A 16,668-nucleotide genomic window follows, 5' to 3' on the forward strand; every position below is an offset into this window, starting at 1 on the left:
CAATTTCAAGAGCAGTATATAGCTCTAATTTGGCTCCAAAGAGAGATCTGTTTTTACTAGGTGGTTTGTGATGGCTCCAGGACATCCAATTTGGGTTATCTACTCATTAAAAGAGAAAAAATTGCAATGCAAACATACTTGTTAAGTATTTTAAAGTATGTTAGGAAGCTACATTTAAAAAGTGCTTATTATAGAAAATATACTCAAATACTGGTGATGTTACTATCTTGTCATTTTTTAAGGCCTGTTTTTATAATAATTAAGATCATGCAATATGAACAGTGTATTTTAAAATCTCTCTTTGTTTCATTAACACAGCATAAGTTTTTTGGGTTTTCTTTTGGTATTAGGGATTGAACCTAGGGGCCAGCCCCTTCACTATTGAGCCATATTCCCAGCACCCCACCTTTAAAAAAATTTTTTTTTTTAGTTGTTGATAGACCTTTATTTTATATGTTAATATGCGGTGCTGAGAATCCAACCCAGTGCCTCACATGCCAGGCAAGTGCGCTACTGCTGAGCCACAACCTTGCCCCCAGCTCTTTTAAATTTTTTATTTTTCAGACCTTAAAAAGTTGTAGTAGCCAGGTATGGTGGTGCACACCTGTAATCCTAGCTGCTTGTGAGGCTGAGGCAGGAGGATCAGGAGTTCAAAGCCAGCCTTAGCAACTCTGGGAGGCCCTAAGCAACTTAATGAGACCCTGTCTCTAAAAATATAAGAAGGGCTGGGGATGTGGCTCAGTTGTTAAGTGGTCCTGCTTTCCATCCCTGATATCAAAAAAAAAAAAAAAAAAAGGTGTAGTGTACAGCAATTTAAATGGTTGCAGATTTTTCCCTGTCATTTGGAAGTTCTAGAACTTATCCAGCTGTTTCCAGTTATTAATTTGCTTTGATTCTTTTGTTATTAAAAATAATGTTGGGGCTGGGGTTGAGGCTCAGCTGTAGAGCGCTCGCCTAGCTGTGCGAGGCCCTGGGTTCAATCCTCAGCACCACATTAAAAAGAAAAAAGTAAATAAAATAAAGTTATTGTATCCAACTACAACTAAAAAATAAGTATTTAAAAAAAAATAATGCAAAGATGAGTAGTGAATATCCTTGTGCTTAAAGGTTGTTTTTTTTCTTCACTTTGACCTGTTCCTTACTTTAACTTAGTTAAATGGTTTTCTTTTTCTTTTAATAAGAGAGTTCTTCTATTGTGATGCAGCCACATCAATGTTTATAGCAGCTCAATTCACAATGACTGGACTATGGTATCAACCTAGGTGTCCCTCAATAGATGAATGGATAAAGAAAACATAGTATATATACTCAATGGAATATTACTCAGCTTCAAAGAAAAGTGAAATTATGACATTTGCCAGTAGATGGTTGGAGTTGGAGAATATCATGCTAAGCGAAATAAGCCAATCCCACAAAAGCAAAGGCCAAATGTTTTCTCTAATATTCGGATGCTAATTCACAATAAGGTGAAGGCACTAGGGAAGAATAATGTCACCTTAAATTAGGTAGAAGAAAGTAATGGGAGGGTAGGGGAGGTGATGTGGGGATAGGAAAGAAGTAGAATGAAACAGAAACTATTATTGTATTGTATATATATATGACTACATGACCAATATGATTCTGCAACATGTACACTCACAAAAATGAGAAATTATATCTCATCTATGTATGATATATCAAAATGCATAAATGCATTCTATTGTCATGTATAACTAATTAAAACAAGTAGAAAATTTTTAAAAGAGTTCTTACTGTGTTATTCAGGCTGGCCTCAAAGTTCTGGATTCAAATGATCTTTCTGCCTCAGCTTTCCAAGTAGCTAGAGCTACAGGCAGGTGTCAACATGCCTTGCTTATATGATGGTTTTCAGACTTGAATTTATGAAAATCCCCTAAGAGGTTTGTTAAACAGATTTCTGGACTCCATCCTGAGAATTTCTGACTGAGAGGTCTAAGGGCAGGCTTGAAAATTTGCATTTCTAACACATTCCTAGATGATGCATACACTTTGAAAACCATTGACCCATGTTATTAACAATGAAACTACAATACTGAAGTTAAGTTTCTAAATCAGTAGGAGTGATTATGATCTTGAATGAAACTAAGTTCATGTACCAACCTGTGTCATGGAAGTTGAAGGGCTGAAGGAGTGTATCAGCATCTAGCACTGAGAATTGGTGCAGTTGGTTGACATGAGTGTGGATAGATGTAAGGTTCTATGCTGGGTGTTGTGAGTTAAATATGCTGTGATGGATAAAACACAAGCTCCCTTTTGGCCATTTTATAGTCTGGTGGTGAGATAAGTATGTCATAACCATAAAGTACCAGAAGAAAGGTATAAACAAAAGACTTCAGAATTCAGAGGGAGGGGGCTAGGGGTGTGGCTCAGTGGTTGAATGCTTGTGGTGCTGGGTTCAATCCCCAATACTACAAAAACAAACAAAAAAATAAGTAAGGAGGGGAGGTCATGTTTTGTTGACATGTGTTAAAGTAGGATACTGAAAAGTACAAAGTTCTAGGAGAACTTGCTGATTTTAGAGGAGTTTCAGAAATATTATATCAATAAAACTTGAATTTCAGCCAGTCAGGCCAATGTTCAAAACCCAGTTCTATGTCAGATTAGCTTTATGAAATTAGATAAATCACTTATTCTGCATCTGTTTCTCATCTGTAAAATGTGGATAATATCTCAGGGATGTTTGTGGAGATACTACATTAAAAAACCCAGCATGGTGCATTATAGGGAACACTTAGAAACTGGTGGATAAAGCTAGGTGCAGTGGCACACACCTGTAATCCCAGAATCTTGGGAAGCTGAAGCAAGAGGATTATGAGTTCAAAGCCAGCCTCAGCAGCTCAGCGAGGCCTTAAGCAACTCATTGAGACCCTGACTCTAAATAAATACCAGATGGGGGATGTAGCTCAGTGGTAGAGTGCCTCTGGGTTCAATCCCCGGTCAAAAAGAAAAACAAAAACAAAACAAACATACAAAAAAAACCCAAAACATATTGATGAGTAAATGGTAAGCTGTTGAAGATTTTCTGTTGGTGCCACTGAGCATTATGACTAGCAGGGTCACCAGGCACAGTGGTACCCATCTGTAATCCCAGCAATTTGGGAGGCCGAGCAGGAGGTTTACCAGGTCTAAGACCAGCCCCAGCACTTTAGTGAGAATCTGTCTCAAAAAAATTTTAAAAAGGATGGGGATGTAGTTTCAGTTGTAAAGTACCCTTGGGTTTAATCTCTTATATTAAGAAAAAATATTAGCAAGGTCGAATCACCAACAGTTATCCATTGGTAGAAAAGTGATTAATCCCTTTTGAAACAGCTTTCCTTTAGATTAAATTTAAAAGGAAAATTTGTTAAAAAGAAGATGGTTGGTCTCAGCTAATTGTGGTGATGCATACTGGTAATCCCAGCAATTTGGGAGGCCGAGTCAGGAGGATCTCAAGTTGGAGACCAGCCTCAGCAATTTAGCGAGACCCTGTCTCAAAAATAAAAAGGACTAGAAATATAGTTCAGTTTAAAGTGCCCTTGAGTGCAGTCTCTAGTACCAAACCAACTAAACAAACAAACAAACAAAAACCCGAAGGGTGGTATCTAGAAGGTGTGTAAATTGCTGCTACTTTATTTATTCTAATTTTAAGTTAGAAGCTTGGATAAACTTTTATTAAATTGACTTCCATCAGGTAGCAGCGGGCCTGCCCTTAGCCTTCTTCAGGTTTGTATAGTGTTGTACAGTGGCAAAGCACTATTCTGCCTTTGACCACTCTGGTAGGAAAACTGGCCTTACCACTCACTCCTTCTCTCTCTTATCTTGCTTTTGTGCCCACAACATTGACGTATTTTTTGCGTGCATTGTCTATCTAGGTCTCCCACCTTAAAATGAGCTGTTAGGTAAGGACACCTCTGTTAATGCTGTGTTTCAGCTTTTGGACTTAGTGTCTGGCTCATAGCAGGGGATGACTGACTGATGAATGAATACTGATTGAAGATATTTAGGTGAAGGAGAAAACTGTTGGGTTGATTCTGTTTTGATTTTTTAACTTTTTATTGACATAAAATAATTGGATGTGTTTATGGGGATGATTCTGTCTTTTAAAACTTAAGAAAAAACCTTTTTTTTGTGATATTAGAGATTGACCCCAGGCCTTGTTTGTGCATGGTGGGCAAGTGTGCTGTCACTGAGCTACAACTCCAGCCCTCAAATTAGTATCTTAACATGCAGTTTATATTAAGAATTCCCTAGTTATCTCAATTGTCTTTCCACAAAAATCCAAAAGTATTGACATATTATGATTGCTTGCTGTATTCTTAAATCTATTATGTCTCTACCCCTCCCTTTCTTCCAAAGCCATTTATTTTCTGAAGAAATTGGGGTCATTTGTTCTGGAATTCTGCATCCTGAATGTGGCTGATTGCTTCCTTCAGTTATTATTTAACTTAGCAGCATCTAAAACCTCTATGTCTTAAGAACTAGAATTTTTTTTTTTGAGAGAATTTTTTAGTATTTAATTTTTTAGTTTTCAGCGGACACAACATCTTTGTTTGTATGTGGTGCTGAGGATCGAACCTGGACCGCATGCATGCCAGGCTATCGTGCTACCGCTTGAGCCACATCCCCAGCCCCTTAAGAACTAGAATTTAGATCTTCATCATATTTAGTTTAGATTTCTTATAGTACTCCAGGGGTTAGGGATGTAGCTCAGTGGTAGAGCTCTTGCCTAGCATGTGGAGGCATGGGGTGGAGGGGGTGGGGGAGAGATACCCTATTGGTTGTGCAGTGCATTTAGGTGCTTCATAATTATTACATCAGAAAGAGCTTATTATTTGGCACTCTCATTTTAGTGATAATATAACCGATGGGTAGGTTCAGGTGCTAATCACCTTTTTTACCCTTTTTTCAGAGAAGCTTGATTCTTTGCTCTCAGACTACGATATCCTCTCTCTTGCCAATATCCAGCAGCACTCCATAAGGAAAAGGGATCTGCAAGCCTCAACACATTTGGAAACATTACTAACTTTTTCAGCTTTGAAAAGGTAATTTGAATTATTTATAAAATAATATTGGATCAGTGAGGGGCTTGGTTTGGCAAAAGCAGAAATCTTAGGAAAATCACATCATAAAGATTTGTAATTGATATGATTATAGTCTGTCATACATGATTCCTATTCTGAAATTCATACTGATGAGTGTTTTCTTAAAAAGTGAGATGTAAAGGTATTAATGATGGTGAAATGTTTATGAGATTCTAAGAAGGAATTTTAATTTTTTATTTTTATTTGGGGGATATTGGGGTTATTTTGTGAGGGTACCAGGGATTATACCAGGGGCACTTAACTACTGAGCCACATCCTCAGTCCCTTTTATTTTTTTATTTTGAGGCAGGGTCTCACTTAGTTGTATAGGGCCTTGCTGAGTTACTGAGGCTGCTTTGAACTTGTGATCTTCCTGCCTCAGCCTCCTGAGCTGCTGGGATTAGAAGTGTGTGCCACCCCGCCTAGCTAGGGATTTTTACAAATTGAATGCTTATAATACTTTACATTTTCAGCACAACCAACCAGGTACTAAATATTATCTTTACTTTATGTGTGAGGACATGAGAGAGAGAAAAATGTTTTGTTTAGGACCCCACACATAGTGGTGGACTGGGTCTAAAATTGAGCTCCTCTTATTTTAACCATAAATTGATTGATGTGCTTGATTTGGGTAGTAATTTTAATCCATGCTGTTTTGCAGATTTATTTATTTATTTTTTAAATGAGCATTTTAAAAAAATGAGGTAACTTTTTATTTTCATAGCTTTATTTTATTCATTTATTTTTTATGTGGTGCTGAGGATTGAACCCAGGGCCTCCCATGTGCTAGGCAAGCCCTCTACCACTGAGCCACAACCCCAGCCCATGTTTTGCAGATATAAACCAGTACAGTAATTGCAGACCTCATTCTAGAGTCTGTAAAGAAACTTTTTATCCAGTATTAAAAAATAAACACTAGGAGAATGTAACTGGCCTGAATTATTGTTTGTTTATAGGATAGACTTGTATCCCATTCTTCTTTAAATTTTAATTTTTTAAAAAATTTTACACTAGGATGCATTTTCACATATTGCACACAAATGGAGCACAACTTCTCATTTCTCTGGCTGTACATGGTACAGAGTCACTCCAGTAGTATAATTATGCATGTATATAGGGTAATAATGTCTGTCTTATTCTACTGTCTTTTCCATCCCCACAACCCCACATCTTCCTTACTCCAAAGTTCCTTTATTCTCTCCTATCCCCCCCTTCCACTTATTTATTTATTTACAGCCTCCACTTATCAGAGAAAACATTTGGCTTTTGTTTTTTTGGGGGGATTAGCTTATTTCACTTAGCAAGATATTCTCTAATTATATCCATTTGCCTGTAATTTTCATTCTTTAAGGCTGAATAATATTCCATTGTGTATAAGTACCACATTTTCTTTATCCATTCATCTGTTGAAGGAATCTAGGAAAAGTAATATGTGTGCCTGCTTAGGGGCTGGGAATGGTAGTGTTTGTCTGAAATCCCAGTAGCTTGGGAGTCTGAGACAGGAAGATCACAAGTTCAAGGTCAGTCTCAGCATCTTAGTGAAACTCTGTCTCAAAATAAAAAGGGTTGGGGATATGGAGCTCAGTGGTATATATTCCCTGGGTTAAGTCTCCAGTACCAAAAAACAAACAAACAAACAACATACAGGCTGGGATGTATTTCAGTGGTGGAACATTTGCCTAGCATGTGAGAGGCCTGGTTTCCATCCCCAGCACTCCAAAATATAAAAATACTAGAGAGATTTTAATGTTTTTCAGTTTTTTTAAATTATATTCACATTTTCATGACCATACATCCTGTGTAAACTTCTAAAAATTTTTATTGTAGTTTTTTGGCGCATGAATCTTTTGTGCACATGTTATGTGTAGGTATAGCTGGTCTTCCATATCTGAATTCTGTGTGCATGGATTAAACCAACTATTGATCAAAACTCTTAGAAAGAAATTTTGTTTGTATTGAGTATATACAGATTTTCCTGTCATTATTCCCTAACAATATAGTATTGTATTTATTTGTTTTATCTATTAATTTTTTTGTGGTGTTGGAGGTCAAACCTAGGGCCTTGCTTACGTTAGGCAAGTTTTTTTTTTTTCCTTGTTTCAGTGCTGTATTTTATACTTTCTCTGAAATAGTAGCTTAGATTGCTAATGCTGCTGCAGAATCAAAATTAAAATTCAGATCTATTGATTCTCAGTTATCATTCAGGGATTTTGGTGGTTATATTGTCTTTCCTTATTCACACATGTGATTATTTCTGAACCCTGGGGCCTAGTGTTCAGATCCATCTTACCCATTAAGTCTTATCAGTCTCTGATCTATGGTTTCTGGTGCATTATTTTTTAAAAGTTCTGTAAGTGTCTGATATTAGAGACAGATGGCAAACCTGGGTAGAGTTTGAAAAGGCATAGTTAGGATCAGTAATAAGAAGAGTAAAAGACTTAGTGGTGGTTTATATAATCCTTCAAGTCTTTGTATATATGAAACGTGAAGGTAGAAAATGAGTATCATTATTAATACAAATTCCTGAAAAGTGGTGGATAATTAAAGCACAAACTACAAAGTATCATAACAGCAACAACAGCAACAATCAAATGTTTTGTTCTAATAGATTACCAAAAAAAAATTCAGACTTATCTATTTCTCATACAACATTAATCCTAAGATTAACTAAAAAATTTAGAGAAAAGTGAATGCATAAAAATGTACATTCCTAGAATAAAACCTACTGACAATGCCCAATCAAGCAACACATAGCATTTCCCAATAGCCAATAGCTACTTTTTTTTTAAACCATTGAGCTACATCCCCAACCCTTTTTATTTTTAATATTTATTTTTTAGTTCTCGGCGGACACAACATCTTTGGTATGTGGTGCTGAGGATCGAACCGGGGCTGCATGCACGCCAGAGGAGGGCGCTACCGCCTGAGCCACATTCCCAGCCCCTCCCCAACCCTTTTTTATATATTTTTTTTTTTTTAAAGAGAGAGTGAGAGAATTTTTTAATATTTATTTATTTTTTTAAAGTTTTCGGCAGACACAACATCTTTGTTTGTAGGTGGTGTTGAGGATCGAACCCGGGGCCACACGCATGCCAGGCGAGCGCGCTACCACTTGAGCCACATCCCCAGCCCCCCTTTTTAAATTTTGTTTATTTATTTAAAAAATTTTTTTTAATATTTATTTTTTAGTTTTCGACGGACACAACATTTTTGTTTGTATGTGGTGCTGAGGATCAAACCCAGGCCGCATGCATGCCAGGCAAGCGCACCACCGCTTTAGCCACATCCGCAGCCCATAAGTTTTATTTTTTGATAGAGTCTTGCTACATTGCTCAGACTGGCCTTAATCTTGTGATCCTCTTGCCTCAGCCTCAGGGATTACAGACATACACCACCATGTCCAGTTCATTTGTTCTGTTTTTCTGTGAACTGTACAACTATTTGTATAAAATTTACATGTGTTAGGTATTATAAGTAATCTAGAGATGATTTAAAGTATAGGAGAGGTTATATGCCATTTTATATTTGGGACTCGAACATCCACAGATTTTGGTATTGGAAGAGCCTCCTGGAAACATTCCCTGAAATACTGGAATACTGTAGGTGATATAGACAATATAGATACACATTATTATAAACAGTCACATAATTTCCAGTGCATAGAATTGTAGCAACTCTTGACTAGTACTCAACAAGTGGATATTGTTTAATCAAATTGATTTTTTTTTTTTTTTTTTTTTTTTGCTATAACAAACAGTGCTCTAATGAATAACTTTGTAAATATACCTCTTCTGGTGTTGTTTTTTGGGTGGTGGGATAGGGATTGAACCCAAAGGCTCTTTACCACTAAGTCACTTCCTTAACCTTTTTTTTTGTTTTCCCTAGCCCTTTTTAAAAATTTTAAATTTTGATTGAGTCAGGGTCTCCCTAATTGCTTAGAGCCCTGCTTAGTTGCTGAGACTGGCCTTGAACTTGCAGTCTTCCTGCCTCAGCCTCCTAGTTGCTGGGATTACATGCGTGTGCCACCATGCCCAGCTCTTTTGGGTGTGTGTGTGTGTGTTTTGTTTTTTTTTAAAATATTTATTTATTTATGGATACAACACAATGCTTTTATTTTTTTATGTGGTGCTGAGGACTGAACCCGGATCCCACCCATGCTAGGCGAGTGCTCTACCGCTGAGCCACAATCCCAGCCCTGGGTGTGTTTTTTTTTTTTTTTTTTTTGAGAGAGAGAGAGAGTTTTTTTTTTTTTTAATATTTATTTTTTTAGTTTTTGGTGGACACAACGTCTTTGTTTAGTATGTGGTGCAGAGGATCGAACCCAGGCCGCACACATGCCAGGTGAGCGCGCTACCGCTTGAGCCTCATCTCCAGCCCCTGGGTGTGTTTTTTTAAAAATATTTTTTCAGTTGTATATGGACATAATGCATTTATTTATTTATTTATTTATTGTGCTGAGGATTTTTTCAGTTGCATATGGACACAATGTCTTTTTCTTTTTCTTTTTCTTTTCTTTCTGGTGTTGTGATCGAACCCAGTGCCTCACATGGACAAGGCAGGCGCTCTGCCACTGAGCCACAATCCCAGCCCTCTTTTGGGTGCTTTTAAAGGTTACATTTATAGGATAATTATTCAGTCAAGGATGTGAATGTTTGTTTTATTCATTTATTTATTTATTTATTTATTTATTGTGGTGCTGGGGATTGAACCCAGGGTTTTATGCATGCAAGACAAGCACTCTATCAACCAGCCCAGGGGAAGGTATCCCGTAGTTTTGATTTTCATTTTATGTGAAAATGAGCACCTTTTCATTTATTTTATTTTATTTTTCAGTCAGTTGACTTTTTACATTCTGGGACCATTTTTCTATTGGATTGTCTTTTTGACTATTAAATTATAGTAGTGTTTAGAACATTAAAGAAATTGGTCCATTACTGTACATTACTGATTATTTTAGTCAGTTACAGGCATGTGCAACCATGCCTGGCTCTTATTCCTTTTTTGAAGACACAAAAAGAAAAATAAATAAAAGGCGCAAAAATGTTAGATAATGTGCCTAAAATTTCTTAGCTAGTAAATGGTTGATATGGGATTTGAGCACAGGCCTAATTCCAAAGTTTGTGTTGTATCTGTTGTACTGATAAGAGTTGGTGGAATGGATATGATAAATTGTAAGGAAGGAGTAAGAGCAAGGGGAAAGGAAAGAAAGCAGAACTCAAAATTAAGCTTTCTTGGTTTCTGTTAAAGCTTGATTTGGGGTGGCCTGTAAAATCCTTGCCAAGGGGCAAATATTTGTATGCCTTGTGTATTTCTCTTCCATGTCTCATAGAAGACATTGGTTCATTAAGAAAATGTTGGGCTGGGGATGTAGCTCAGTGGTAGAGTGCTTGCTTATCATGTGTGGGGCTCTGAGTTCAAATCCCAGCACCACAAGGGAAAAAAGAAAAATAAAATGTTAAATAATATGGGGAAGTTTGTAATTTATTTTTCATAGTTTTGATCTTAAATGTTTAATGGAGGGCTAGGGATGTAGCTCCGTTGGTAGAATGCTTGCCCTGCACAAGGCTCTGGGTTCAATCCCCAGCACCACAAAAATAAATAAATAAATAAACTAATTAATAAATATTTAATGGGAAATATGTCTGCTGATTTATGAGAATTTCGTGCCAGGTGCTTAACAGGTTATTTAACCTTCAAACCAGTTATTTAGTCAATATTTTTGCCATTTGCATAGAATGCTAGGTTCATAGATTAAAGCCAAAGGCAAAGAGTGAGTAAGTGGAGGAGATAGGATTTGAGCCAGGGTTTTCAGAATCAAATCCCAATAGCCTTCCTTTTCTACTACATTGTGTTATTAGCGCTTAGAAAAAAAAAAAAGAGCTGACATGATGAGTGCATATTATGACTGACCTCACCTTTGTGAGTACACTTATTGTGTTGAACCACAACACAAGGAAAAGACTCTAAATTTAAATCAAATTAAAGCAAGCTTATTTTGTGTACACAAAGAAAACTGGCCAGCGACTGTCTCACCCGAAAGCCGGGCCAGAGAACAACCCAGCTCTCAGGGAAGAAAATGTTTTTATAGCACAAAAAGTTACAAAGAGGAGTATCTTGGGAACTTAGAGCTAATAGGTTTCTGGCAAATGAAATACAAGGGCAGATGGCAGATTAATGACCTACATGACTTGATGTTTCAAGGTAGGGAGTAAATTCAGATCTTGACATCAGAATTTATGAGGCACCGCTGAGGTTTCAGAGAGGGTTGTTACCTGGTCAAGGAGAGCCAGGCATGGGTGAGTTCAAGGCCCGGGCAGGGAATCCAAACAAGTTTGGAAATTGCAATAATTTATAGTAAACACAAATGAACTTTTCATGACTTTGTGATGCGATGGCTTCCAGTCTTAAGGTGGGATTAACTGAGTTCATCAGTTACTTGGTAGTAATGGTAAATAAGTAGATTGTTTTAAAATAATAATGGAAAGGAAAAAAATAAACCAAGATTACACAAAGGTTGGAAAGCACAGAATGCTGAGAAGACTGCATTAATTAATTTTATGAAAAAAAGGAAAATGTTTAAAATTTGTACTTCCTTTTTGGTGTACATCGAGAAATACTTATCTAGGGCTAGGGATATAGCTCAGTTGGTACAGTGCTTGTCTTGCATGCATAAGACCCAGGGTTCAATCCCCAGCTCAAAAAAAAGAAAGAAAGAAAGACTTATCTAACTTAACAAAAAAGTTGCAAATATTTTTTTTATAATGTTATCAGATTTTTTTTTTTAAAGCTAGATGTTTTTCCTAAAGGCGAAATATCTCGAATTATTTGAGGAGGGTAGGACTGAAAGAAATTAAAGTAAGGGCTGGGCGTGGTGGTGCATGCCTGTAATCCCAGTGGCTCCAGAGGCTGACCATAGGATCATGAGTTCAGAGCCAGCCTCAGCAAAAGTAAAACTCTAAGCAACTCAGACCTTGTCTCTAAATAAAATACAAAATAGGGCTGGGGATGTGGCTCAGAGGTTGAGTGACTCTTGAGGTCAATCTCCAGTACCCCCGCCCCTGCCCCCCACTAAAAAAAGTAAGATGCCTGATAAGATGGACCATTAAAAAATAGGAAAATAATGGTAATCCAGACTGGTTAGTACTAATCTGTTATTACAGTAAATTCTGAAATCAAAAGAAAGATAAATTTAAGTTTGTAAGTTGTAAGGGTCCGGCGGAGCATCGGAGGAAGAGACCACACAAGAGACTAGCTTCATGCAGTTGGCAGGAGGGAGTTTATTGAATCAGCATGCTGGGGCTCAAGGCTCACTCAGGAAGGGAGAGCAGCCCAGAGCCCAGAGCAGAGGTCAAGCAGAGCTTAAGTACACTTTTTGGGGAGGGCGGGGGCTTTGCATACATCAGAACAAATCATCATGAGGCGCGGGAAAATTGAACAACAACTCTGAGACAGGATTAGTACATTCATTGGCGGGAACAGTCTGGGCAGGGGTGATTGGTCACTCCTAAGCGGGGTACACATTTAAACTGATTGGTTTTGGGACCTGGATGCTTACGTGCCGAGCTACTTGGAGCCCTTAGCTATTAAACAACCAGGGAACCAGGAGAAATATTTACTGGGCAGTTCAGGTATTGTCCTAACAGCTACAGGGATTACAGGTTCCGGGGGTAGCAGAAGAATTTTAACAATACCTAGTCTTTACTTTTTAGACCAGGCCTTGCCATTTAGAAACTTTACAATGCCGGGTCTTTTACACTTTAACTCAGACTTTTGCAGCTTAGAATCAGCTTAGAAATTTTACCTTTACAAGTAAATAATTTTACATAACTTTAGGAAGATAAGTTAAGGTAAATTTTGATTGACATTTCCTGTTGGAGCTTTTATAGCTCAAAAGCTAAGATTGGAAAATTTGAAAAACCATAATTTTATCATTTCTTGGTCTTTATCTTTAGAGCGATTTATAACAGAAAATGAAAAATATAGGGTTTTTTTTTTACTTGTTTGAAAGAACCTTAAAAATAATATTGATTCATAGAGAGCTTTAAAGCTAAATAATAAGAATTTATAATAGGGATGCTTTGTAATAGGCTTGCTTTTGACAGTTCTCAGCATAACTGAAGGTGAAAAAAAAATGTGTGGGAAGATACAATTTTGGAGAGCAGGATAAAATGTTCTAAAGCTTTAGGAAATAATGTTCTATTTTGTTTCTTTCTCTCTAACCACTAAAAACCACAAGCAAACTAAAATTACCTTGTGTGCTCAAAAGTTAAAAATATTTGTTTCCCCCGGGAACTGTTCCAGTCTGGATTTCTTCCTGGCAGTTCAAAGACTCAAGCAGACCCATGGGGAAGCAACATTTCATATTTTCAACACCACAGCTGACAAAATTTGTTCCTGTGGCTGAGATAAATAGCATGCCTTTCTTTGTCTTTGGTGTTCATGAGCACATTGAAAGGGCTCTATAAATAATAATTGAAAAAAATCTTGCTTACCATCCCAATTTTTTTTATCAGAACAACAAACTGTAGAAAACAAAAAGCCCCATCTAAAGATCTAAAGGGCATATTTTAATGTCTGCATTGGAGGCTTTGTTTTTATTTTCCTAATGGTAATTTTGGGTACATAGTTTTCAAGATAAGTTCTTGAAAGGAGGAGGGGCTCATGAGTGCTTTTAAATGTAGAGAGCAGCTATTTATTAATTTGCACAGCAATAAGAATTTTCCCACAGGGTACCCAGCTTGATTGCTAGAGGCAGCAGAGCACCAAGATGTGAAATACAGCAGTTAGTTTCTAGTTTCACTGTTCACTAGCTGTGTAACCTTGCATTAGTTTCACAGTTTGTAAAACTAACATAGAGTATATAACATTAAGTAGTTGTTCAGTTAATGATATATAATAATATTAATCTTTAGTAATAATTTTTCCAGATAAGCAAAAATTCTGCTTTGGTTATCCAAATACATGTGTTTACTTATTATCAATTTTGTAGGAAAGAGAAACTCATATAAGCTCTTTGAATCTCTCCTCCAGTTAGTTTCTTTTGGTCTGCCAAGTTTTTGCAGTTAGACCAGAGTTCTTTTGTCTTTACAGGAGGTACGTTGCTCTAAATACCTTAGTTATAACTTACATAGTGTTTTTTTTACTGTCAACTTCTCCAGAATTTTAAGAAAGTTTAGGTTTTTTTTTTTTAATATGCATAGAGTAAACTCTGAATGCATTTTCTCTTTAGGCATTTTAAATTGTACTTGACATCAAGTACCGAACGCTTTTCACAAAATTTCAAAGTTGTGGTGGTGGATGGTGAAGATGAAAGCGAGTACACTGTAAAATGGCAAGACTTCTTCAGTGGACATGTGGTTGGTTAGTATGGGGCTTGGATTTTGTCCTCATGTCTGGGAGGTTAGTTCTCTAAGTCTAACAAAATTATATAATCTCTTCTGGTAGGTAGGTGGTGGAAGGGCTTGCTCTCATAGGAGTGTTATTCTGCTATGGTTCTGTTTGAGCTGTACTAAATTTGAAAGAAGAAACATTATAACAGGAGGAAATGAGTGTTACCTAGCATGTCATGCTAGCTGGCTGATTTGATGATTAAAATTAATTTCAAATGATACAGATTTAACCTTCTCTTGTCTTTATGCAAGGACTGTAGGCTTTTCTTTTAATAATAATCTTTGTTTTGTTTTTGATGCTGGGGATCGAATCCAAGGCCTTGTTCATGCAAGGCAAGCACTCTCCCAACTGAGCTATATCCCCAGCCCTAATAATATCTTTATTTTGTTTATTTATTTTTATGTGGTGCTGAGGATCTAACCAGTGCCTCACATGTGTGAGACAAGTGCTCTGTCCGGGAGCCACAACCCCAGCCCAGTAGGCTTTTCTTAATGAGACTTAAATCAGGGAAACTAGGGGAACACATAATTTATTATTATTATTATTTGATACTGGGAATTGAAGCCAGAGATGCTTTATCACTCTGTTACTCCACCAATTATTATTTTTTTAAAAATATTTTTTAGTTGAAGGTGGATACAATACCTATATTTTATTTTTATTTGGTACTGAGATCAAACCCAGTGCCTCACAGGTGCTAGGCAAGTGCTCTACCTTTGAGCCATAACCCCAGCCCCTCCCCCAATTATTTTTATTTTTAATTTGGAGACAGAATCTCACTGAGTTACTAAGGATATTGCTAACATGCTGAGGCTGGCCTCAAATTTGAGATTCTCCTGTCTTAGCCTTCTGTGTCCTTGGGATTATAGGTGTGTACCGCCTCACCAGCCAAATATCCTACTTTTTATATTTATTTGAGAAAATATATCAAACAAGCAGTTGCAGGTTTTTATTTGTTTGTTTGTTTTGCAGTATTAGGGATTGGACTCAGGTCTTTTTATTTTTTATTTTGAGTCAGGGTTTTGATATATTGCCCAGACTGACTCCGAACTTGAAATCTTCCCTCCCAGGCAGCTCAGGTTACAGGAGTATGCCACCACACCTGGCTACAGTTTACTTTTTGAACTTTTTTCTGCAATTAAAAAAAAAAGAGATGGTATAGAAGTCTCCAAAGCACAGTTTAAAATCTGTATATTACAGATCATATTTTCTGCCTTCTCTTAGTTCTTTCTCACCTAAAATTAGGTAGTTATTCTGGAAGAATATCTACAAGTTTTTTGGTATGTTTTTTGAAAATTGATAGATTTAAAATGATTATACCTCCTCACAAGGTGAAAATTATCTAGCTTCTTTCTGGGACTTTTGGTTTTTGTTGGCAGAATTCATAGTACGATGCACATTTCAATCTGATGAAGGATTTAATAAGTTTAATGAGTGGTTTATTATTTGACCTGATTTTTAATAATAAAAAAATGTTACTTCTCAAGGTGAGCCTAACTCTAGAGTCCTAGCCCATATAGGAGATGATGATGTTATAATAAGAATCAACACAGATGGTGCAGAATATAACATAGAGGTAAGTCTACATGTGATCTTTTTGTAGTAGCTTATATCTCTGTTAGTTGTTTTAAGATGGCAAAGGTTAAAATTAATTATTTCTTTTCTCCTTATATTTAAAGAGGTTTTTTTTTTTCTTTTCACGAGGAAGAAAATAGATGACTTTTAAAGTAAGGATGAAGCAGGGTGCTGTTGTACACACCTGTAATTCCAGCAGGGAGGAAGCTGAGGCAGGAGGATGCACTTTTGAGACCTAACAACTAAGGGAGACTGCAAGCAACTTAATAAGATCCTGTCTCAAAATAAAAAATAAAAGGGGCTGGGGATGTAACTTAGTGGTAAAGTGCCTCTGGGTTTAATCCCCAGTACCAAAAAAGAAAAACAAGGATGATACTTTTTATATGTCTAGGAAGCTGTCATCAGATTCACCTTGTATTTCTAAAGTACCACAATTGATAGAGAAACATGTGGGGTGGATATAGGAAGAGAAAACATTCCTTCTCTCATGCATTTAAAATTTTTCTCTAATAATCCTACTCCAGATATAAACATTCTCAAAGACAAAGGTGAAGTCTTATTTATCCATTTCCTGGGTAGCTACTCTGGACATGTTAGATCAGTAAAAGGTTATAGTTCATAGTCT

The 16,668-nt window shown here is 36.7% G+C and overlaps 1 protein-coding gene across 6 annotated transcripts in view; it reads left to right on the forward strand.

The window, feature by feature from the left end:
- Adam17 (ADAM metallopeptidase domain 17) overlaps positions 1-16,668 on the forward strand; it is a 51,786-nt gene that overhangs the window by 7,143 nt on the left and 27,975 nt on the right. For 2 of the 6 annotated variants that reach the window (XM_078029691.1, XM_078029690.1), the window contains exons 2-4: positions 4,907-5,039; positions 14,308-14,438; positions 15,956-16,044. In XM_078029691.1, the coding sequence (XP_077885817.1) occupies positions 4,907-5,039; positions 14,308-14,438; positions 15,956-16,044 (353 nt within the window). Of the gene's footprint in view, positions 1-4,905; positions 5,040-14,307; positions 14,439-15,955; positions 16,045-16,668 lie in introns of those variants that run through there. The other 4 variants (XM_078029693.1, XM_021727769.3, XM_078029692.1 and 1 more) reach the window with 3 other exon arrangements.

Source organism: Ictidomys tridecemlineatus, chromosome 12, assembly GCF_052094955.1.
Source record: "Ictidomys tridecemlineatus isolate mIctTri1 chromosome 12, mIctTri1.hap1, whole genome shotgun sequence".
NCBI classification, from domain to species: Eukaryota; Metazoa; Chordata; class Mammalia; order Rodentia; family Sciuridae; genus Ictidomys; species Ictidomys tridecemlineatus.